This window comes from Halichoerus grypus, chromosome 8, assembly GCF_964656455.1.
Source record: "Halichoerus grypus chromosome 8, mHalGry1.hap1.1, whole genome shotgun sequence".
Classification (NCBI taxonomy): domain Eukaryota; kingdom Metazoa; phylum Chordata; class Mammalia; order Carnivora; family Phocidae; genus Halichoerus; species Halichoerus grypus.
The window spans coordinates 48,367,285-48,389,624 of NC_135719.1; the positions used below are offsets into that span (position 1 = coordinate 48,367,285).

At 52.1% G+C, this 22,340-nt stretch overlaps 1 protein-coding gene across 13 annotated transcripts in view; it reads left to right on the forward strand.

Annotated features, from left to right (window-relative positions):
- The window catches only part of MEGF11 (multiple EGF like domains 11), a 242,960-nt gene that overhangs the window by 166,951 nt on the left and 53,669 nt on the right, over positions 1 to 22,340 (forward strand). For all 13 annotated transcript variants that reach the window (XR_004915732.2, XR_013450427.1, XM_036087106.2 and 10 more), the window contains exons 6-10: positions 204 to 450; positions 1,776 to 1,896; positions 9,097 to 9,233; positions 13,182 to 13,394; positions 20,434 to 20,608. Coding sequence is in view for 11 of the 13 variants with exons in the window: in XM_036087106.2 (XP_035942999.1) it covers positions 204 to 450; positions 1,776 to 1,896; positions 9,097 to 9,233; positions 13,182 to 13,394; positions 20,434 to 20,608 (893 nt within the window). In the remaining 2 variants the exon portion in view is untranslated. The remainder of the gene's footprint in view (positions 1 to 203; positions 451 to 1,775; positions 1,897 to 9,096; positions 9,234 to 13,181; positions 13,395 to 20,433; positions 20,609 to 22,340) is intronic.

Below are 22,340 nucleotides of genomic sequence, written 5' to 3' on the forward strand. Positions count from 1 at the left end.
ATAATATTTGGAGTGGCTTAGCGAAGAGCCAGTGGAAGTTAGGAGACGCCAAAGCTTCCACCCAAACGGCCGTTGCTGCCTCCTGTCCAGGAGGGAGCAATGCAGAGATAGGAAGGCCGCCGTTGGGGCATCGGTGCTGGCCCCCATCCCACGGAGAGCCCCTCAGGGGCCTCCCTCCGCCCTGACCGGCTCCTGTCTTGCAGGCTGTGACAGCGACCACTGGGGCCCCCACTGCAGCAACCGGTGCCAGTGCCAGAATGGAGCCCTGTGCAACCCCATCACGGGCGCCTGCGTGTGTGCCGCCGGCTTCCGCGGCTGGCGCTGCGAGGAGCTCTGCGCGCCCGGCACCCACGGCAAGGGCTGCCAGCTGCCGTGCCAGTGCCGCCACGGAGCCAGCTGCGACGCCCGCACCGGCCAGTGCCTCTGCGCCCCCGGCTACACGGGAGTCTAGTGAGTACCGCCCGCCGGCCGAGGGGCGGGGCGGGGCCGAGGGGCGGGGCGGGGCCGAGGGGCGGGGCCGGGCGGGGCGGGGCGGCTCCCCCCCGCAGCTGCGCAGTCCGCCCCTGGCTCCTGACTGGGGGGCAGGTGGTCGCAGCAGAAGGAAGTTCAAGGTAGTCCTGGCTGTCGGATCTCCGGCGCTGTGACTCCAAGTCCAACAGAGGTTTAATACCCAGGCGTCTCCCATGCAGGTCTTAGGTCCCTCCCGCCCACACCCCAGGGTGACTGGTGCCAGCTGAGACCAAGCATGGCCCTGGGGAGTTCATTAAACTCCTCCACCTTCCTGTCCGGGGCCCCAGACCTTAGCTTGGCGTTCTCCGATCATAACCCAAATGCCCCCGCTCACCTGGGTCCTGACCCTTCGAGGCCATTTGAGAAAGAGGTGGGTGAGGGCCCTGGGCAGGTATCATGCATAGATTCGGGGAATTTACTGTGCCTATTCCTCTCCCCTGTCTTCTCCCCCTCAAACCCCAACAGCCCCTCACTCCAGTATTCTGGAGTCTGTACTGACAGGGGACCACCACGACTGCTTAATTGAGACCCCCTCAGAGGCAAGATTGAAGTTCTCCTCCCCACCTGGTTGAAGGTTCTGTGGCCTCCCAGTAGCCCTAGATCCTGAGAGGGCACCCAAGGACATTGGCCAGGAACATATCCTTGATCGAGGATGTTTCCTGCCCCAATGTCTGGCCAGCTCCAGGGCCAGCTCCAGCTAGAGGCCAGGGCCATTGCCCTAAGGCTCAAGGCCAAGATCATGTGCAAATCCTCCCTCATATCTCAGCAGTGCATGTGAGCCTGTTATGATAGCTGAGAACCTTCCAGAGCCTGGAAGTGGGGCAGGCCCCAGATACTCCCTCTCCCCGGATCTTTAAGAATCTAGGTGAATTCTTAAAAGCTGGATGGATAACCACTTTTCAGTGCCTCTACTCATGCTGTTCCTTTTGCCTGGCATGCCCTTCCCTTCTCCCAGTGAAACTAACTTTACCCTCAGGACCCAAATAAAATGTCTTCCTCTTCCGGAAACCTTCCTCCCCAGAAGAACGCTCTTCTTTATACTCTAAGCACGTTAAGTCATCCCACAGGTACTGGCCCAAGCACACAACATTCCAGTTCATTATATCCGAGCCCTGTTTCCCCCTTCTGGCGGGAAGCAGGACTGCATTTCAGCTAACCGCAGCCCAGTTCATGCTGATGGTGAACTCACTAATTCCTAGGGAGCCCTGGGGCCCTGCCCTCTGACCGAACGCTGCCATGTCTAACACCTCTGCTTCCCCATGCAGCTGTGAGGAGCTGTGCCCCCCTGGGAGTCATGGGGCTCACTGTGAGCTGCGCTGTCCCTGCCAGAACGGGGGCTCCTGCCACCACATCACAGGAGAGTGTGCCTGCCCCCCAGGCTGGACGGTAGGTGGGCCCACAGGACCTGGGTGGGACCCTGTAAGAGGGGTGAGCATCCCTCACTCACACACCTTGGGCGGGCTAAATTCCTCTCCCACCCTGAAAACCCTCCCTCCTGTCTGGGTCATGGGCATCACTAGACACTGCCAGTGTGGACACAACTTTGAATCACATCTGCATCTAAGGGCTGTGTGAACTGATGGCAAGTTACTTAACCTCTCTGAGTCTGTGGTCCCTCATGCTCAAAGGAGTGGAAATCTAGATCAGCTTTGTCCTTGGGCATATAGGTACTCACCTGAACTGCCGTGGGCTCTGGGCCAGATGTGGCAGAAAGGGTGTGGTGTAAGGGCAGGGGAGCAGGTGGGAGGAGGAGGGAAGATGGCAGCGTATGGATCCCCCGAGGTTCTAGAACTTCAGATACCCAGCCTCTACCCCCTGCTCTCTCACGCACACATCCTGGTTCTGTGGGCCCAGAATCTATTTTAACATGTGCTCCAGGCGATTCTATGCAGCCTCCACCAGTCCAGGTCTTGTGTCTGGGAACCACTGCATTGGAAAAGGGGGATGGGAATTACAACCTCACAGGCCTAAATTCAGGTGCTACATCCAGTGTTGACACTGAAAAAAGTACTCAGTTACTCTGGTCTCTGTTTCCCCCTCTGTAAGCAGAACTGATACACTAGTCAAGCCCTACCCTTCATAACTGCCATGCTTGGGAAAAGGCTCACATGGGGCAGTGCATGTCCAAAGTGCCTTGCAAACTCTGAAGTCCTTTATAATTGCTTGTGTTATATCCCTGGATCCCACAAACAATGCACAGGCCTCCTTTTTAGCCAACACGCTCCCTTCCCCTGCCAAAGACCCAAGCTTCTCAGGAGCAGCAAGTCCGTAAGGCTGACTTTCCTGGGCTGTGTTCTGCCTCCGACTCTCCAGGAACACCCCCTGTTTCAGGGGAAGCTGGGTGCCCCAGCTGGCTGCCTCCCTTGGGGCCTGAGACTTTGCAAAGCTGGAGAGGACAGGGTTACTGAGGAGGAGCAGAATATTTCAGGAGGCTGTGAAGGCAGAGGGGAGCAGGCAGGGGGGACGCCTGCAGGGCCCACTGAGGCACAGTTGTGCCAGGATTTTCTAGAGCAGGAAGGGACCAGGGGATGATTTGGGGCAGCAGTGTCCAAACCTGGCTGCACACAGAGTTTCTGGGGGCGGGGACCTTAAGTACACATTCCCAGGCCCCACCAGGAACCTTCTGGGGCCTGGATCTCTAGCTTTAATAAGCTCCCCAGATGATTCTGAGGCAGCCAACCCTGTCTGCTGGTCTGCATTTGGAAATAATTGATCAAGACTATAGGATTTCCTTCTGTGTTTCACAGAACCCTAGGGTTTCTTGGGGGTGAGGGCGAGGAGCCTGATAATTAGGGCTCTCGGTCCCACTCTCCCCCTCTTCTCCATTTGAATCTACTTTCTATATGGAGGTTCTAGGTAAAATTTCACATAAAAACGGGGTCTCCCAGCGTCTAGAGTTTGAACACCACTGGTCCATCAAGATGTCCCTTTCTCAGATGAAGAAGCAGAGGCCCAGAGAGGCTGAGTACCCTGCCCAAGGCCACGCTGCTGGTTAAGAGGAAGGTGGGCTAGTATCTGGGTGTCCTGACTCTGGATTCCCAAAACCCAGCCCTTGGTGTCTGAGGACAAAGGGGACTACGGCTGCCTCTCCCACACTTGCCCATTTCTCCCACCCTGAACCACTCCCTGGAAAGACCCTCTTATCTCCAGCCAGCTTCCAGAATTCCACCACCCACAGACTGGGTCCTCGGAGGCCTAGCAGCAGGCAGTGAGGTTGGCTCTGGGGGAGGTAGGAGGAGAATGGGCCACAGGCAGGCCCTGTCCCTGTAAAGGCCTCTCTGGAGAGACCGATGGAGGCCAGTGGTCAAAGAAGGGGAAGGGAGGAGGCCAACACATGGAGGAATTTCTTTTTCTCCCCAACACAGTGAGAGGTTTGTTCTTCCCGGTGACAGAGAGCTCTGGCAATAGAAGCCTTTGGATTTGGAGACTTTATGTTTTTAATTTTATTGTAGACAATTGCATTTCTATTTTTGACATAGCATTTAACTTGCAGATTTGTATGAATTATTAATACCCCTCATTCATGCAGAGTCACAGTGGAATGAAGCTGTGGCTCAGCCCTGAGGCCCCTCCCAGGGGGGGCCTGGGGCCCAGAAGAGGGTGCTGGGCGGAAGGTTCCTGCCTTGATCATCCTCCAAGACCTCACTTTCTCGTTGGGCCCAGGTGGCTTCAGCCACACTCAGAGATCTAAAGAATACAATTGCTGGGTCACACAGTGCGGCTCCCCAGAAGACTGAGGCCTGGTGCAGAGCTAGAGGAGAGCCCCAATGTAAGTGGGATCTCTGGCCCTCCAGGCCCCTCCTCAGAGATTCCTGGCCACCAGGCTCTAAGTATGCCTGTAGGACACTCCACTTGCCTAGCTGTCATTAGCTCGTGCCTGGGAAATTACTCTTTTTCCTTCACTGTTCAGAGGAGAGAAAGCAGGTGTGAGTAGTTGAATGAGAGTGGGCACTGCAGACAGAAGGGGAGGTAAGAGATGTGATCGGGCCCTGTTAGGGGTCCCCAGTCTGATGGTGGATACTGGATACAGCGTATGTATGTGCATGTACACACACTCACACTCACATACACACTCACACTCACATTCTCTCTTGCGCGTGCGTGCGCGTGCGCAAACACACACACAGGAAACAACAACAGGCCTGAGGAGAGATGGGGCTGAGGTGCTGGGAACTAGGACCAGGTGTCCCAGAGGGCCAGAGATTGGCCCTTGGAGCTGAGGCTGCAAAATTACAGATGCTCAGGTGTAGGAAGGATGATTCATAGAGACCCACGCCCTCGTCAGTACCTGGACCATTTCCTCAGCACCCACACCAGCCATTGGTCACTGACCACTGAGAGCATCATGCTACCTGGGACGGTGGTTGGAGAGGCTGAGTGGTCCCTTCTCTGGGAGAATTGATGTGACCTGCCTAAGTCCTTTTATCATTTTGCTCTATTTAGCCACAGTCCTCTTAAAGAGTGGCTGGTTTCCAGATTTTGACAAACCATTTGGTCTAACCAGTTCTGAGAGGAGGGAGACTATTGCCTCCCCTTATCTCCAACCTTCTGGATGCCACACCGCCCAAGATCCCACCACAGTTGGAGATGGGCCCTCTAGTTGACCATAGAGCAGGTGTGTTCGTGTGCTGGGGTTGTTGTAACAAAGTAGCAGAGACTGGGGTGCTGTCTTTTCTCACAGTTCTTAAGGCTAGAAGTCCAAGATCAAGGTGTTGGCAGGGTTGGATCCTTCTGAGGCCTCCTGCCTTAGCTTGTAGTTGGCTGCCTTCTCCCTGTGTCTTCACAGGGTCTCTCCTCTGAGCATGTCTGTGTCCTAATCTCTTCTTCTTATAAGGATACCCATCAGATTAGATTAGGGCCCACCTTAATGGCCTCATTTTAACTTTATTACCTCTTCTCTTAAGCTGACACTTTGCTGCCTGCTCTCTCCCCCCACCCAACCCCCAGTGCCTGTTCTTCCAACTAGCAACATTACCAGTTAAGGTTCTCCCACTCTTTCAAGGCTCTGCTGGTCCTGGGCCCCTACAATGTGCAACACTGGGTGTCCACTTCGGTGGAATTAATATTATTAATTAAGGAACTGCTCTTTAGGACACTGTACTAGGTTCCTTCCCATCTCCAACCTCACTTAACCTCCACAACCACCTTGGAGACTGGGAGTTATGACTCCCATTTTATAGGTGAGGAAACTGAGGCTCAGAACAATCATAGGGCTCATTCTAGCTCAGCCATCTGGGAGGAGGCAGAGCTGGGACTTGAACCCAAGTGCTGACTTTGAGTCCAGTGTTCTGCCAACCATACCAGGCAGCAGGCCTTCCAAGGTATTGAATTCCTTCAGGCTCCCGGAGCTCAAGCCCGAGGAGGAGCCCAGGGATTCAGGCACCTGGGTGCCTGCAGTTGGGAAACATTGAGCAGGGGCTTAAGGAGGTGCTTGCCCACCTGTCCAAAAAGTCTCCAGGATGCTTGATTTCCTCAGGAAATGTTGGAAGGAAGTACTCTATGCACAAAGCTTCCCTACTGGCCTCCTCAGGGGGCCCTGGTCATGTCTCAGAAGCTTGTGGGGTGCACTGAGGAAGGCAGGCCTCTGTGGGGAACCCCTACCACCTCCAGGAGGAAGAGGCCCCCTTCCTCTGTGGTTTTTCCCTGCCCCTCTCCTCACATACACACTCATCTTGCTGTCATCAGCTGCTGCCTCTGCCCCTTCAATCCCCATTCCCCTGTCCCACCTCCACCCCTCACCTTCTCACATGTGGGGAAGAGAAATCTGAGCTAAAAGGTCTCCCCCTTAATTCATTACAGTAAACTGGATGATACTGAAAAATGAGTCGGTTCTGGCAGCATTTTCCTAAGCAAACTAGCTTCCTCTGGGTTGGCAATTATTGGTGCTTAATAACTGTGTGTTGAACTAATTGATTAATGAATTACAGGAGAACCCTCAGTCTCCATAAGAGAAATGACTATCTCTGGTGTGGGAGCGGCTGGAAGGGCAGCCAGCTCCAATTTCTGTTTAATAAAGACCTAAGATTCGTAGATATAATGTTTAAAGTTATCTAATCCCACAAGGCTAGTACTGGATGGAGGGGGAAATAGTTCTCCGAGTGACTCACAAATCCCACTCCAGAAAGGCAGGTTTGTTCACATTTTGTGTTTCTTCTGGCATTTCCGTCCATATTTCTGCACCACATATTTCACTGCCATTTCCTGACTTTTCCATTGTAGACATGTGTTGAAACTGTTGACTTCCTACCATAGAATAAGATTCAGATCAGATACAGACAAGTGCAACCCTTCCCCCACCCTCAAGTGGTACTTTCTTACAATTTTTGGTTGAATCATTTTGATAACATTAATGATTTCATAATGTCATGACATAATGAATTCAAAATCATTGTTTATGTTGATATGCTCACTTACGTATCATTACTAGTTCATCCCTAAAACTCTCTGGCAGAACTTGAAAAGACCTCTCGATAAGGTCAGACACATCAGATATCTCTCAGTTTGGTTTTTGTTTCTGTTTTTTACTTTGAGGCCGCACTCCCACACTGAAGCTTTGTGTGTTTCAGTTCCTGCTTCCTGGTGTCGTTTTGGACTCCCTTTCACTGCCACCCTGTAATTCCCTTCACCTGTCTCTTCTGTTGGCATCCCCATTTCTTTCTTTTTCTTGGATAATTCTTTTTGATGAAAAGAAAATCCTCCAGTAGCTTCCTGAGAAAGTTCATGGAAAGTTAAAATTTTTAAGGCTGTTCAAATCTGAAAATGCCTTTATTGAATCCCCACTTAAGTGTTAGTTTAGCTGGATATAGAGTTCTAGGTTACAAACTATTTTCCTCTGAATTTCTAAGGCATTAGTCCATTATCTTCTAGCTTCTAGTTAAGAAGTCCAGTACCTTTTGGTTCCTGTTCTTTTGTATGTGACTTTCTAAAAGCTTTGAGGAGAATTTATCCGTAGAAGTATAAAAATTTATAGTGATAAGCTTTAATATGGGTCTTTTTTCACTTTTCATGCTGGATATGCTATAGGCCTTTTCAATTCAGAGATGAGTGCTTTCCATCTTCCATTCTGGGAAAATTTTCTTGTATTATATTTCCCATTTAATTTAGGCACCTCCATTTTCTCTGTTCCACTGTCAGAAATCCTCTGTTACTCAGATATCAGACCTCCTGGACGGATCCTCTAATTTTATTATATTTTGCCTACAATTTCCTTCCTTGGTGCCTCCCCTCCTTCCCCTTCTTTCTTGTTCTTTGTGGGAGATTTCCTCATCCTCCAGCTCTTCTATTGCAATTTTAAAATATCTGCCATCTTATTTTTAGATTTCAAAAACTCTTTGCTTTTCTCTGGATATCCCCTTTTATAGCACTCCACTCTTTCATAGATAAAATAATTTCATATAACTACCTACAGATATTCATTTTAATTATAATAGAAGTTCTTAATTCTCTTTTTATAAGTTTTCTTTGCTCCCTGCTTAGTTCCCATTTCCTCTGTGTTCCACTTGGGTATTTGTCTGCTTAGGTCTTCATCTGTCTTGTTAGAGCCTTATTTGAACTATCTGGTGGTCCTTCACCACCTGTTCATGTTTTACGGTGAGCCTCAGAAAAGCTGGTTGGAAACCTGCGGGGGTAGAGGGAGTTGCCAGGCTTGTTGACTGATGGGACCCTTAAATATCAGTATCTGTAGGTCTTTCCTTCTGAGTTTATCAGTGCCCCCCAGAAAAGAATCCTCCAAAACCTTGCCAGTGGGAATCAGCAGTCTAGTTGCTGAGCAGGCAGAGGTGCACGGGATCCCCGTTTCTCCTGGCACCCCTTCAGCCGTGCTTGGCATCCTCATGTCCAAGCCTACATGGGCCAACCTCTTCAAAAGTCAACTGCCAGGCTTCTGCCAGACTGGGCAAGTCACCTGGCTATTTGAAGCGGGGGCAGAGATCTGGGGTCTTAGTCTCTCTTTTATACACTTTCAGACAGCCCTCCTGTTTCAGCATACCTGCATTCTGACCCTCAGAGGTTCCTGATGTCTCTGATTCCTGAGCTTTTCCGAGGTTACGATCTTCCAGCATGTGACATCTCGTGTCCTGCATGGACTCTGCTCCCATTCCTTTTGTCCTTGTAGGCCTATACCTTTTCCCCCTTTGCTCTTGTGTTAGCAGCGTTTGGGAAAGGAGTGGAAATAAAGTGTGTGTTTCCAGACCAGATTCTCTTTGTTTTTCCTCGGCATTTTATGGTAGGCCAGCGTGAGAGCGCTTAGCCACTGTGCTTTAGTTATCTGCATCTCTTACCTCTCTCCCCAGTAAACTGGGAGCTCACTTCCTCATATTTTTGTCTCCCCAATGTCTAACACAGTGCCTGGTATACAGTAGGCACTTAATAAATATGTGCTGAATAATCGGAGGAGCCGATGGGCCTCAGTCTCCCTATCTCTCAAATGGGGCTTTAGAGCCACAATGGTCCAGCTTCTTATGCTCCTGTGATTGCGGAGAAAGTCCCACTGAGGAAACGGGGTGGTCCCTGGGGCTGTCCCAGCTGTGCCAGTTCTAGGAGAGAGTGACGTCATGTGTGTCTCATGTCTCACCTCCTCTGCTTCAGGGAGCAGTGTGTGCCCAGCCCTGCCCACCTGGGACGTTCGGCCAGAACTGCAGCCAGGACTGTCCTTGCCACCATGGAGGGCAGTGTGATCACGTGACCGGGCAGTGCCACTGCACAGCTGGCTACATGGGGGACAGGTAAGAGGAGAACTAGCTATCGTCCTTGCCGTGCGTGTGGCTCATTTTCCCAGAGGCCTTGCAGAGAGTGGCTGAGGTTTACCAGCCCACAGCATTCCTCTGTGAGCTTTCCTGCCTTCTCAGGAAGCATTCGGAGTCCTCAGGCCAGGAAGATTCATCACTCATCCTTCCTGGCCCTTGGCCTGCGACACACACGCCCCTCCCCCTGCCCGGTGACCCAAGCCCTACGCTCGCACTGACTCACCAGGAGAGGGAGGTGGGCACCTGTCACCCACTCTGCTACCTGCCTTACTGGAGGGAGGCAACGGTACCAATAGTCCAGAGAAGCTGGGAGTGCACACTAGTTCACACATTTTGCATAATTTCTTCTAGAACTAAATTTTGATTCCGAATTTGGGTTGTACCAAAAGGATACTGGCCTCAGTTTGCATCCTCTGAGGGCTAGTGGCCTGACAGCTGAACAGGGGCTCCAATGTCCTGGAATCAAACCAGCCTTGTGGAGCGGATAACCCACAGAACACATCACTGAGGAATTCCCGTGTGCGCACATTGGTCGAGGCAGGAAGAAGGATGCTATGACAATCGGGTAGGTGCTGTGGAAGAGAGAGAGGCAACAACTAGTGTGTTGGATGGTGAGTGAATTCAGAGCTAGAAGAGGACATTTGTCTCGGACAGGACCCGGCTATGCCTCAACTATATGCATCTTTTCTAGAAGAGAGAGGAGCAGTAGGGCAGAGGTTCTCACACCCCTTCTCTGCTTCTGTGGGATCCAGATTTCATCGCTGGCCCTGGATTTTGTTACTCTGCCCAGACAAAGCGAGGCAGGAGGAACGTTTTTTCACCATCCCCTGCTTCCCCTGCCCAGGTAACATCAGCAAGCAGGGATTGAAGCTGAGTCAACTCATCGATCCTTCTGGCTGTGACTATTCCAACTGTCACTGGAGTCAGCCCCAAATCCTTGGTGATGTCCAGAAAAGTGATTTTCCATTTTTTGCCTTAGGTTTGTTTGCCTCTAGCCTAAAGTCTTTTGAGCCAGATCTGATCTCTTTGTAAGCTAGTGTTCATCTACATGAGCTTCCCAGCCTTAGAACATGGGATATGGCATCCGGAGATCCTCCCTGACTTCTTTCAGAGAGGGGGTCTCTGGGGGAAGTGGGTGGGAGGGGGGACTGAAGCACTGAGCCCAACTTCCCATCCTCACCCTCTTCCCCAGTAAGAGAAATGTTCAGGATGAGCTAGTAGGGTCAGGAGCCGGAAGACCCCAGAACCAGAACAGGACCCTTTGTTTCAGTCCACTTGCACATGAGAGGTAATCCAGCTCACTTGTTGGAGATGAACAGGCCCGGACTTCCAGCTGGTGGGACCCAGCACCAGTAGACCCTACATCATTGGCTCTCTCAGTTTTCACTGCCAAGATGTACCCAACAGAAAAGTAATCCTAATCCCTCATCTTGTTGGGGCCAGCCCATGATCCCGGGGCAGAGAGATATCCCAAACCCTTGGGGGCCTCTGAGCAAGCTTCACTCATTAACTATAGAGAGTTCACGGGGAGAGCCAGGTAGCATTTGGGTTTCCCACCTCAATGGGCCGCCTAGTGTTTAATATTTTATAAAATTGCCTCCATTAATTTTGTAGGTGACAGCTGCATTAACCCTCCCCAAATCATTGCAAGCATATTAAAGTTGAGTGGGTGTAATAATGCGGGCCCCCCTGGATAGGCAGAATCCAGTGCAAATTAAACATGAAACGTAACGAGGGCTTTGCAGCTCATTTTGTAATTTAATTGAGCAATGGATCTGGTTGTTAATGGCAATATCAGACACATTAGATTGATATGTTGCAAAGGAAGGATGTTTAAGTAGAAAACTAATTCCTGCTGTGATTACCCTTCTGTTCCACAGGCCCCGTTATTAGCGTGCTTTGTGGAAAATTCATTAGCAGTCATTGCTTGATCTCTAAATAAATAAGTTGTTTAAATTGTGAGTAGGAAAAAAAAAAAAAGGCTGATTATGTAAATGGATTAGGTTGTCAATATTTTATTTCCAGATTCTTTTTCTGGGGCTATGGAGTCAGTCACTTCATAAATATGGTGGGGGGGGGCAGGTAGTGCCCTTCATGGGGAGCTCACTGGCCGGGGCTCTGCCAGTCCTGCTGGGTGGCAGGGAGCAGGAATGTTGCAGTGGAAGGGTGGAGTTGTCAGGAGGCTCTCCTGGCTTGGGTTTCTTGCCCTGGTGTCTGAGACATCTGAGGAGAACCAAACTGACTGACTTCTGAGAAAATCCATTCTGAGGCTGAAGAGGAGCTAACAATTCAGATAGTGATTTTCCAGCCCTTCAATGCTTTGTGTCCTGCCCTTCTGCCTCAGTTTCCCTCTTTCCCTCCCCTATCCCACTCCTCCTCCTTCTTCCTGTCTTCTACCTTCTGTTTCTTCTCCAGACAACCTCTTCCTTCTTCTCTCTTCCTCCCTCTCTTTTCTCTTCTCCTTCCCAAATGGGACCTTAGACTGGCTAAGATGCCACAAGATCTGGTGCGCAACAAGTTGGGGTCATCTCGGCCACTTGCAGGCTGTATGAGCTTGGGACACACCTCACTTGTCTGCATCCCAGCCCTCTCAACTCCAGAGTGAGGGTGATGGGCATACCCCCTGCTTTAGGGGCCCGGGGCCCAGCTTTAGGGCCTGCCTAGCTGGGAGCCCCTTTCTGGCCGTTGTCCCGGGCTGTGACCGTGCTCATCCCTGCTGCCCCTCCATTCCACCATGGACCTCCTTTTGCCACAGTGACTCTGTGAGGGGACAATGGGTGGCATCTTCCTTGGGGAAGCCCTCAGGGTTAGACCCCAGTCACCCTACTCCTCTCCCTGTCATTGTGGGCACAAGGTGGCAAAGAGAAAACAGTGGCATCCGGGCAGAGTTGCCAGGACTCGCATCCGACACCCCAGCCACTCTGGGCCTCAGGCACTCACCGCCCAGCCCGACAGCATCGCTAGGGCCCCGCCATGTGCCCTCATGAGCAGCGCGCGAGGGCCCCCAGACACGGCTCTCCCTGCCCTGTTGGGGAGAACAGCACTGGCTCCAACTCATGACTCTCCAAGATTTAATAAAGAAGTTAGGGCTGTATTCTATTTTTTTAAAAAAGCATCTTTTATTGCTCCCTCCCCACCGTCATTGTGGAAGGCACAGGAAACCAGAAAATGGTTGTCTAGATGACAATAAGAACACTTTAGAATTCCTCAAGTCCACTCGGTGGGTAACATTTTGGAATTCTTCCCTCCGAGCCTGTTCATGGCAGTACCTGAGGCGGAAGGTCGGATGGGCTCTGTCCCGGGAACTTCAGAGAACAGTATTAACAAGAATATTAATCGTAACTAACATTTCTTCCTGAGCCCTTACACGCGTGGGACACCTTTCCAAACGTTTACACACCTTATCTCGTTTAATCCTCAAACAACTTAGTGAGCTTTAGGTATTATCATCCCATTTTATGACGAGAAAGCCAATGTCAGGACTGACCTTCCAGCACCACGGGAGCCGTGCCGGGACGTGGGTCATGAAAATCCCAGAGGCCATTTCCCCAGTCTCTGGGACGCAGGAGCCGCCCGCCTCTTTTACCCTGGATGCCCGCAGGTGTCCCCCTGACCTTGTCGGGGTCCAGGTGCAGGGCAAAGACTCTGCATCCCTGGGGAATAGCCCCAGTCCAGGGTGGGGGGCGTCGGGCAGTCGGCAGCGGGGATCACGCTCCCCAACAGAGGCTGTGAGGCAATGAGTGGAAGGATTATGGTTACGCTGGGCGCTCCGAGGAGCAGGCAAACTACTTGACACGGAAGGAGCTCAGTCCTCCTCCTTCCGGGGGTGGGGGGGGCAGTGCTCACTGGCTGATGGGCGAGGGTGCATGCTGGTCAGATCTGGGAGGGAAGGGGGCGCAGCCTCAACCCCCGTCTGCTGTCCTGCAGGTGCCAAGAGGAATGCCCCTTCGGGACCTTCGGCTTCCAGTGCTCACAGCGCTGTGACTGCCACAACGGGGGTCAGTGCTCGCCCACCACCGGAGCCTGCGAGTGTGAGCCTGGCTACAAGGGCCCGCGCTGCCAGGAGCGGCTGTGCCCCGAGGGACTGCACGGCCCCGGCTGCACCTTGCCTTGCCCCTGTCATGCCGACAACACCATCAGGTACGAGCTGGGGTCCGGGGATGCTTGGGTGGGTGGGCACCGGTGGAGAGGGGGCTTCTCGGGGCACAGACCCCCACCTCCAGCCCGGTCACCCAGGCAGGGCAGCGAGAGAGCTGGGGCCTCAGCAGTCGCCTTTGCTAACTGACGACTCTGATGGAAAGAAGGGGAAGCCAAAGCCACACAGATAGCCAGGACCGGGACCCAGGTCACCTGCCTGTCTGCCATACCCGGCTGCCAGCTTTGAAAATAGGGCCACCTGAGACCTGCTGCAAAGGAGCAGGGAGGGAGTTGGGCGATCCTCAGGGTAGCAGGGCGGGATGGAGCCGCAGGGTCCTTGGTGCTGGGATGGGACAGTGCTCCGGGGGCATTGTCCTTGAGAAATGTCCCCTCCACGTGCTCTACATCTAACTAAGCCATTCCCCAACCCCTAGAGGCCCGGAGACGAGACTGCCAGGGCAGAAGCAGGGGCTTGAGCCTCAGAGGGCCCGTACTGGAAGGGACCTTAAAGGTCAGTAGGGCTCTCCCAGGGCCTGGTGAGGGCTGTCCCAGCAGGCCCTGGCTAGGGTGGAGGAGCAGGAGGGACAGAGCTCAGGCCCAGCCTCTCCTTGCACTTTGTGTCCTTTCGGGCTTGAGGTCGCCTCGGCTGAAGCTGGCCCCATGAGGGAGGAGCTTCAGGGGAGCCTGAGTCTGGGGAGCAGAGAAAGCCAGAGCGCCACGGCCCCCTCTTCTGCATCTCTTCACGTCCCGCTTCACGCACCAGCTGGCGCCACCCTCTGGTGATAAATGAGGCTGTTGGCCCCAGAGAAGGCCTCCACAGCCCTTTATGTGGCTGCCCCTTATCTGGGTGGCGAAGGGTGGGGGAGTCTCCCTTCTCCCCTCGGACCTGCAGGACAGCTCAGGGGAGGCCTGGCAGCTCTGGGCGGTGGGTATTGCGGCAGTTTGCAGGCCAGAGATGCCTCTTCTTTGCAACCCCGTTGCTGGGACAGCCAGGACTTGGCCTCAGCCCCCTCTTCATTTCCGGCTTTTGATTCTCCACAAATCCCCCAAGAGCCTCTGGTCACTGCAAGTGTTCTGGCTTAGGTTGAATCTGTCCTTGGTCCTCAGTCCCTGGAGCTGAGCGGCTAGGGTGGAGCCACCTGCAAGCTGGAGGGCTGGGAAGGAGGCTGTTGAGAGGGGCTCTGGAGTCAGCAGAGCAGGCCCGTCTGTGACCCGAGCACTCATGCACTCAGTCATCCATTCAGCAAACACCAAGTGCCTGCAGGGCTGGACCACGAGGAGGAAAAGCGAGTCCCTCAGCACCAGTCCAGCCCTCGGGAACTCGGGTCTGGAGCACTCACACACACTGAGCACCTTCTACCAGGTTTCTGCAAGTACAAGACAGTCCCAGGAGTGAGGCACAGCCCTGTTTTATGTACTACTAGGAAAGGAGAATGCTATTAACTGAACCATGATGCACCATTGATTGTACAGCACACCCAATATCTGAGGTGTGAAATGTGGGGGAAAGTGCGTCTTAGAATCAGTGAGCTATGTGTGGCTGGCCCTGCTGGGTCCCAACGTGCGCTCAAGTAACTGTGACCAGGGCTGTGTGTAGAAAGCACCGGAGGAAACTGCTATGCTGGTCAGGGAAGTCTTCTTGGAGGAGGTGGCATCTGGGCTAGGTCTGGAGGACAGGGTAAGAGCTTTAAGGCTCTCAAAGACAGGGGTTCCCTATGGCCGGCCAGAGGCTGGGCAGCTGCCTCAGCCTGTTGCACAGGTAGAGAACTGCACCAGGAGCCCCCACCCCTGCTGACAGCCAAGGGAGGACTCTCTCAGGGCCCGGAAGCAAGGCTGCCGCTGAGGTCCAGTGCAGGGAGAATCCCTGCCACAGAGATCCAACCAACCCCCAAATTAAAGAGCCACTGTTTTCCTCCTGTGCCTGAGCAGCCGTGCCCTGCATAATTTATTCTTCCTCTGAAGGAGTCCTCGATGCATTATTAATCTGGAAGGACTCCCTCTTCTCTGTCGCTAATCTCAGCCCATCCAATATTGATGATTGTTTGCTTTACTGTCTTTAACACGTGCTCCTGTCGCAGGGACTGGGAGTCAGTAGCGTTTCTTAGAACTGGGGGCTCCAGGCTGGGCTCCTCTGTGTCGGCACGACACTGAGCTGTGTCACAGCCCAGGCCCCTTGGGGGCAGGAGTGGCCTGGCTGGTCCCCCGCTGCGGCCTCAGCACGGCGCGGGGCCTGGCGCAGAGCATTCAGTGAGAAGAATCACCGAACTCCCCCCGCAACAGCACATTCCTCTAGGTGCTTCTGCCCCCAACCTGGTATCTGCCTTATTATTCTTTTTAGTGATTGGCACACTGGCCCAGTAACTGAGCCCACAACACTCACACGTTTTCATTCGTTCTAACTCAAGACTGTCTCAACCTGGCCACTGTTGACATGTGGGGCTGGATAATTCTTTGATGTGCATTGTGGGGTGCTCAGCAGCATCCCTGGCCTCTCCCCACTAGACACCAGTGGCAACAACCAGCCCCCCAAGTTCTGATAGGCCAAATTGTTTCCTGGGTGTGGAGGGGAGAGGCAACATGGCCCCTGGTTGAGAGCCTCTGGCCTGACTGAACTCTCTCGTGCTGCCCTTGGCTTTGCTCTCGTGGTCACAGAGATCACCTCTCTTCTTCTGTGTGGACAGGTCACTCCTCTCTTCCATGAGCCTTAGTCCCATTACAGAGCCTTCTCTTGGGGTCCAAGAAAAGTAGAGGGAGGATTCTCTGACTCCTAATCTCGAGGCAGTTAAGCTGGCCTGGGTGGGGTCTGGGACCCCTGAGTCCTGGCTGATATGTGTACTTGTCCTCTCTGTGTCTCAGTTTCCCAATCTGTCCATCCCTTTTCATCAGCCCAGTGTGGGTAAAAGTTCTCTTGTGGTCTTTGCAAGTGAAGCTTCCACCCAACTCCCTGAGAGATGGAGTGTGGGATCCCCAGAAGCCTAGCCTCATTTCCCCCCTGGCTTCCAAGAGCGCTTAAGACAGAGCTCCATCAAGAAGGCTTGCAAGGCCTTGCAAGGAGGATCTTTCCCAGGTAGACAAAGTACTCTCAAGCCCCAGCTAAAGGAAACCCTACTTGTCTGGCCCCAGCCTCTGTCTGCCTGGTGCCCTCTGAAGAGGCTGCTTCAAAGAGGTTGAATCCACGTGCCTGGGGAAGGAAGAAGGGGTTGGAGTGAGATTTCCCTGTCACTTCGTTCTCTTTATAAATGCTCTGTAGCACACACGAAGAAATGATCCCCCTTTGTAAAGGAATAACCTTGAGAAAGAAAGTGCCTGTGTGTCAGGCCTCTGTTGTGTCCCCTCCACAACTGGATTGTCGTAGACAAATTCTAGCAGCCATGATCGTGTATTAACCTTTGAAAGATTTTATTTAGCCAACAGATGCAGCATTGATAGAAATCTCAGAGCAGCCAAAAAAAGGGGGAAAAAAAAACAAACAGAAAAATCCACCATGAAAAGATTCCTGTATTGTTCAGCTTTCGGCTCCTATTAACTTGTGATTAATCTGTATCTGGGGAAAATGGCAGAAAGACAAGGAAAAAAAAAAAAACGAGAGCAAACAGCCAGCCTGAACACCGCTGTTTGTGACTTCTGCCTGAGCCTCCCCAGCAGTCACTTGCCCACCGTGTGACCAAAGGGAATGGCTCTGCCCCCACGGGGCGGAGGGGAGTGGGGAGCAGGGGTGCCTGGGAGAGATCAGACGTGAGGAAGACACCCAGTTCTGGGTCATAAACCACTCGGCCAGCCGTCGCTGCCCACCCTCTCTCCAAAGGGATTTGAGAGGTTTTATAATAAATGATAAGCAATCAGATTAAGAAACTAGAAATCTTGGTTCTTGGTATTTTAGGGAGGGAGAAAGAAGTGATTGCAGAATCGGTTTTAAGCTTTCTGGTTCTCAGAGTGGAAAGTAAATTTGGCACTGAGCACAGCCCTAAGCAGCTAAAACAGTGGCAGCTGAGACAGCAAGCGGGCACTGCTGGAGTTCTTAGAAGTCAGTGTTTGCCTGCCGGCACGTGCCTGGTAGGCTCCTCACAGGGTGGTGGTCCCACTGGAGCCAGCGCCTGCGACGAGAGAGCCCACCGATGGGAAGGGCAGAAGCGTGCCTGAGACCCTTGGGCATCGCCGGGGCTGGGCGGAGCTGCCGGGTCCGTTTGCTAGATCCACGTGTGTCTGTCTCCAGGACCGTCACGGAGCCAGTCCCTCTAACCCCAGGGGAGGCCCCTGGAAGGTTGGAACCGAGAAGGGGCTGGCTCAGAGTGTTGAGACAGAGCGGCGTGCCCCACGTCTGTCTGGCTGAAGGTCAGGGCCACCACGTGGGGACCCCCCGCCCCATAGCACCCGTTCAACCTACTGTTTCCCCCTCATAGTGTGGGGCTCAGGGAGGAGTTTGTCTGGAGCCAGGAAAGTCAGGAAGTCTTCAAGCCCTCATCCCCTTACAGGATTCTCCTTTTCTACCTATTTACAATTTTCATTGCTTTACATCGGTTTATAAATGTAACAGATGCTCAGTTTGGGGAAAGTTCGAGAAGACATAGAAATTTAAAGAAAAAACTTCAAATCACTCATAATTTCTCAACCCAGAGGTGAGCCCCAAAACCATTTTGTTGTGATTTGTTCGTTCTTCATCTGTGTCGAGATATATATTTTTTTCCCATATTTTAGATCGTGACTTTGTATATAATTTGCTTATTTCACTTCACCTTCTATCACTAACGAGTTTGGAAAACATTTGAATACTTCTCTAACATCCCTTCATACGAATTGTCATAATTCACTTAACGAGCACTATGTTGTCAGAGGCGGCATGAGGCCAGACAGACCTGGACTTAAATCCCCGCTGCCACTGACTTAAGCCACGCGACCTTGGGCAAGTCACATAACCTCCAAGTGCTGTCCGTAAAATAGAGGCTCTCGTGCCCAACTCACGGGCTTATCTGAAGATGAGAAATGTGTGGGAAGTGCCTGGTGTTTTAGAAGCCTGGTCACATTATTATTTAAATTGCTTCCATTTCCCCACTGTTATAAATAATGCTTTAGGGTACATCTCTGTGCATAAATCTTTCTCCACAACTCTGATTCTTTCCTTAAGATAGAATCTTAGAAATGGAATTATAAGACCAAAGGGTCTGAATATTTTTAGGACTCTTGCTACATAACCCCAAATAGTTTTCCAGAACCCTTTACCAGCAATGAGTATTGTCCCTTTTCATTAAAAAAAAAAAAAAGAAAAAAAAATACTATTTTGATAGAGAAAAAGTGATATCCGGTTGTTATTTTGACTTGGTAATTAATGAGACAAAACATTTTCCAAAAAGATTATTAGCTACTTGCACTTACTATTCGGGAACTGCCTGCTCCTATCCATCCCTCATTTTCCGTGAGAAAACCAGGGCTCCCAGAAGAGAAAGAGCTTGGCTGGGCTTCACACAATTAGTGTGTTCATTAATTCATTTGCCAGATATGTACTGAGCATCTCCAAAGTGCCAGGGATTCTGTGGGGCCCTGGGGTACAATACACAGAAAGGTGAAGTAGACAAAAGGCCTTCCCCCATGGAGCTGCCACCTGGTGGGGGAGACAGATGATAAACAAGTCAATAGACACAGACAATAATTACTTGTAGTGAAAGTACTATTCACTCCCAGATACTTAATTGGGCAGTGAATACAAGCCAGGCCCTGGGGATCTACCAGGGAGACAAAGCCTGTGTCCTTGTGGAATTTAGCAGAACCAAGACTTGTACCCAGGCTCCCCTGCCGGCCCAGATCATGCTTCCTTTGATCCTATCACTTGAGCTGGACTCCGGAGCTGAGAGGCAGGTGATACAGGGAATTTAGGAAGGTCGGCTTGTCTCTACCATCCAGCATCTTCTCTGGAGTGTTAGTCTGGGTTCTCCCCACGTGCAAGAGATTTACTAGGGAGACACCTATGAGGGAAAACAGGGACGGGGCTGGAGAGGCTAGGAAAACATCAGACTGCAGTTTAGGTCTGACCCGTGTGGAGGAGAGGGAGGGAAGGAAGGAAGGCTGGGTGGAAAGCCTTAGGCTATATCACGGTTCTAAGAAAGACTGGCAAGATTGGGAGTCTTCAAGCCAAATTGCCTGATTGCCTGTCAGAGGAGTTTCGGACCTCCCAGGAATGTGCCGACCTTAATACCCTCGCCCTGCTCTAGCTGGGAGTAGCCCAGGGGAAATGTGGGCTCTGAGCCAATGTAGTGGTGGATATCAGACACAGTAGCTGGGGCCATTGGGTTTTACCCTGCCCCCAGAAGCTCTGAGAAGCACACGGTCACCACACTGGCATTGCCTCTGATCATGATGGATAGTGGCTGTTGGATCAGACCTCTGCTAGCCAGGGATTGCCCACCCTCTATGGGTCCTGCCGGGCAGCCCCTGCCTCTCTGGCCTAGACAGATAGGGGGTGGAGACTATCACAGTCACTCTAAAAAAGCACTAGCAAAGCCCAGATGGAAGGTATTCTCTCTGTGTAGACATTGCCAGAGAGGGGAGGCCACATCTGCCCTGAGGTCTCATTTTAACTTAGCAAATGTCTGCGGAGTAGCTACAATATCAGCACCACTGGGTCTCACTGCAGCCATCTCGTGCCTGCCCTTACACCAGGCATCTGCCCTGGGTACAGGGTGAGTGAGGCTCTGGATGTCATAGTCCTAGGGAAGGGACTGAAGAAGGCTGCCTTCTTCTTTGGACTGTGTGTATTTGTATTAGAAAGAGCACTTCTTTAGGAGTCAGAAGACCTGCGTTATAATCCCGATTTTGTTGCTTCCTCGCTATGTGACTTGAGGCAAATTATGTAATTACTGAGAGCCCCAGTTTCTCGGGGCCGCCAAGACCACGTGACCTTGGTACCTTCTGACAAACAGCAGTAAGCAATTCAACCTCAGAGGCCCTTGGATCCTGCTACCCTGGCCGACCAGACTTGGGGTGGGCAGAGGGGGGGACGTGGCTGCCTCCCTGGCCAGACTGTCCTCTCATTCTTCTCTCATCTGCTCAGCTGCCACCCAGTCACTGGGGTGTGCACCTGCCAGCCAGGCTGGTCTGGCCGAGACTGCAACGAGTCCTGCCCCGCTGGCTCCTACGGCAATGGCTGCCGGCTGCCTTGCACCTGTCAGAACGGCGCTGACTGCCACAGCATCACTGGGAGCTGCACGTGTGCGCCGGGCTTCATGGTAAGATGGGCGGGGCCTCTTGTGGCCCCAGGCTCCCCTCCCCACACAGGAGCGGAGGGGCCAGCTCAGCCCACCTCCGAGGAGAATCGGGGAATGTGGCCCTTTGCCCAGGGATGAAGAATGGGAGTGTCTCTGTGCCCCCCTCTCAGAGACAGGGCTCCTGACCACAGAGCCCCCAGGCTGTTCTCGAAGGGCCGGTTCCTCTGGTTTCTGTAACTGTAGATGTAATAGAAGGAGAGGGTCTTCCCATTGTCCCCTCCCCCTGGAATACCAGTTGTCTTCGCACTTTGTGCTCAGCTCCTCCCTGTCTAAATCCAATGCACACGGGGTTTTTACGTCATAATAACCACAGTATACACACAGTTTTGCATTCTACTTGCCTTCACCCACATTTGCTGCTCAGGCTTCTTAATTATCATTTTAAGTAGCTGCATACCACTGCAGGAGTTGCTGTACCCCCCAGTTTACTCAGCCACTCCCTTACTGCTGAATAGTCTCCAATGTTCACAGCAAATGTTGCAATAAGCATCTTCCTACAAACAGCTTGTCCTCTCCTATTGAATTATTTCCTTAGGGTGAATTCCCAGGGTCAGTGAGCATAATATATTTATGGCTCTTGATGGATGTTGCCATATTACTTTCCTCAAGGGTTATATAAATCTATACCACCACCAACCATGTATGAATGTACCTATTTCAAAACAACTTTGCTAACATCCTTTTTTCTTTCTTTCTTTCTTTGCTAATTATATCGGTAGAAAATGGCTCCTCGATGTTGTTCTAATTTGCATTTCTCTGATTACTAGGGCGAGTGAACCTTTCCCCCACATGTTTACTATTTGTGCTTTCTCATGAATTATCCTGGGTTTTATGAAGTTAGGGAACTTGACACTGGAAGTGGAATCCTGTTCGAAGGCGGGGCGTGCCCAGTGGGTCTGAGGACCCAAGCACTCGGGGTTCCCCTGCGGCCATATATTTTACTGTGCTGTAAGAAGTGGTTGGTGCGGTACCAACCATGGTCTTTGGAACCAGACTGGGGTCAGTCACATCCTGGCTGTCCTATCACTGACTGTGTGACCTTGGGCCAGTGAGTTAAACTCTCTCAGGATGGGTTTCCTCACCTCTGGAATGGAATGCCTGCCTTGCAGAATTGCTGCCAGGTGGAGAGATGGACTATCGAAGGTAGCTCACCCCAGTGCTTCTCAGAGTTTAGTGAGTGTCTGGATCAGCGGTGGGCCCTCTGACCTTGCAGATTCTGATCTGGTACATAGGGGTGGGGCCTGAGGGTCTGCCTTTCTAACAAGCTCTAGGTGATGTCGGTGCTGCCGGTTGGTGCCCTCATGCTGAGTAAGAAGGGATGGTGCTCAACTTCGACTGTCCGTTGGAATCACCTGTGGCGCTTTATAAACACTGATACCTGCCCCCCCCCCCGAGACACTGATATTTTTGGTCTAGTTGAGGCCAGTGTGCTGCCAAGGTGGAGATCCACTGATCTACAAGGAAGCCCTGCTCATGATGTGGGAGTGTGGGTTTGCCTGGGGCCTTTTGTGGGCAGGTTGCGCTGGTCTACAGAACTAAACTCTGTTCAGTTCCTTCTTCCTCCTCCCCAGGGCAGGTAAAATTGGGTGAAAATGAATTCTAGTGACATCTTTGAAAGAGAAAGAAGTCTGTTCCTCCTGCAGGTCTCCTTTCTAATTTACCTTTATCGGTGTGACCTTTGGCCATCACTTCC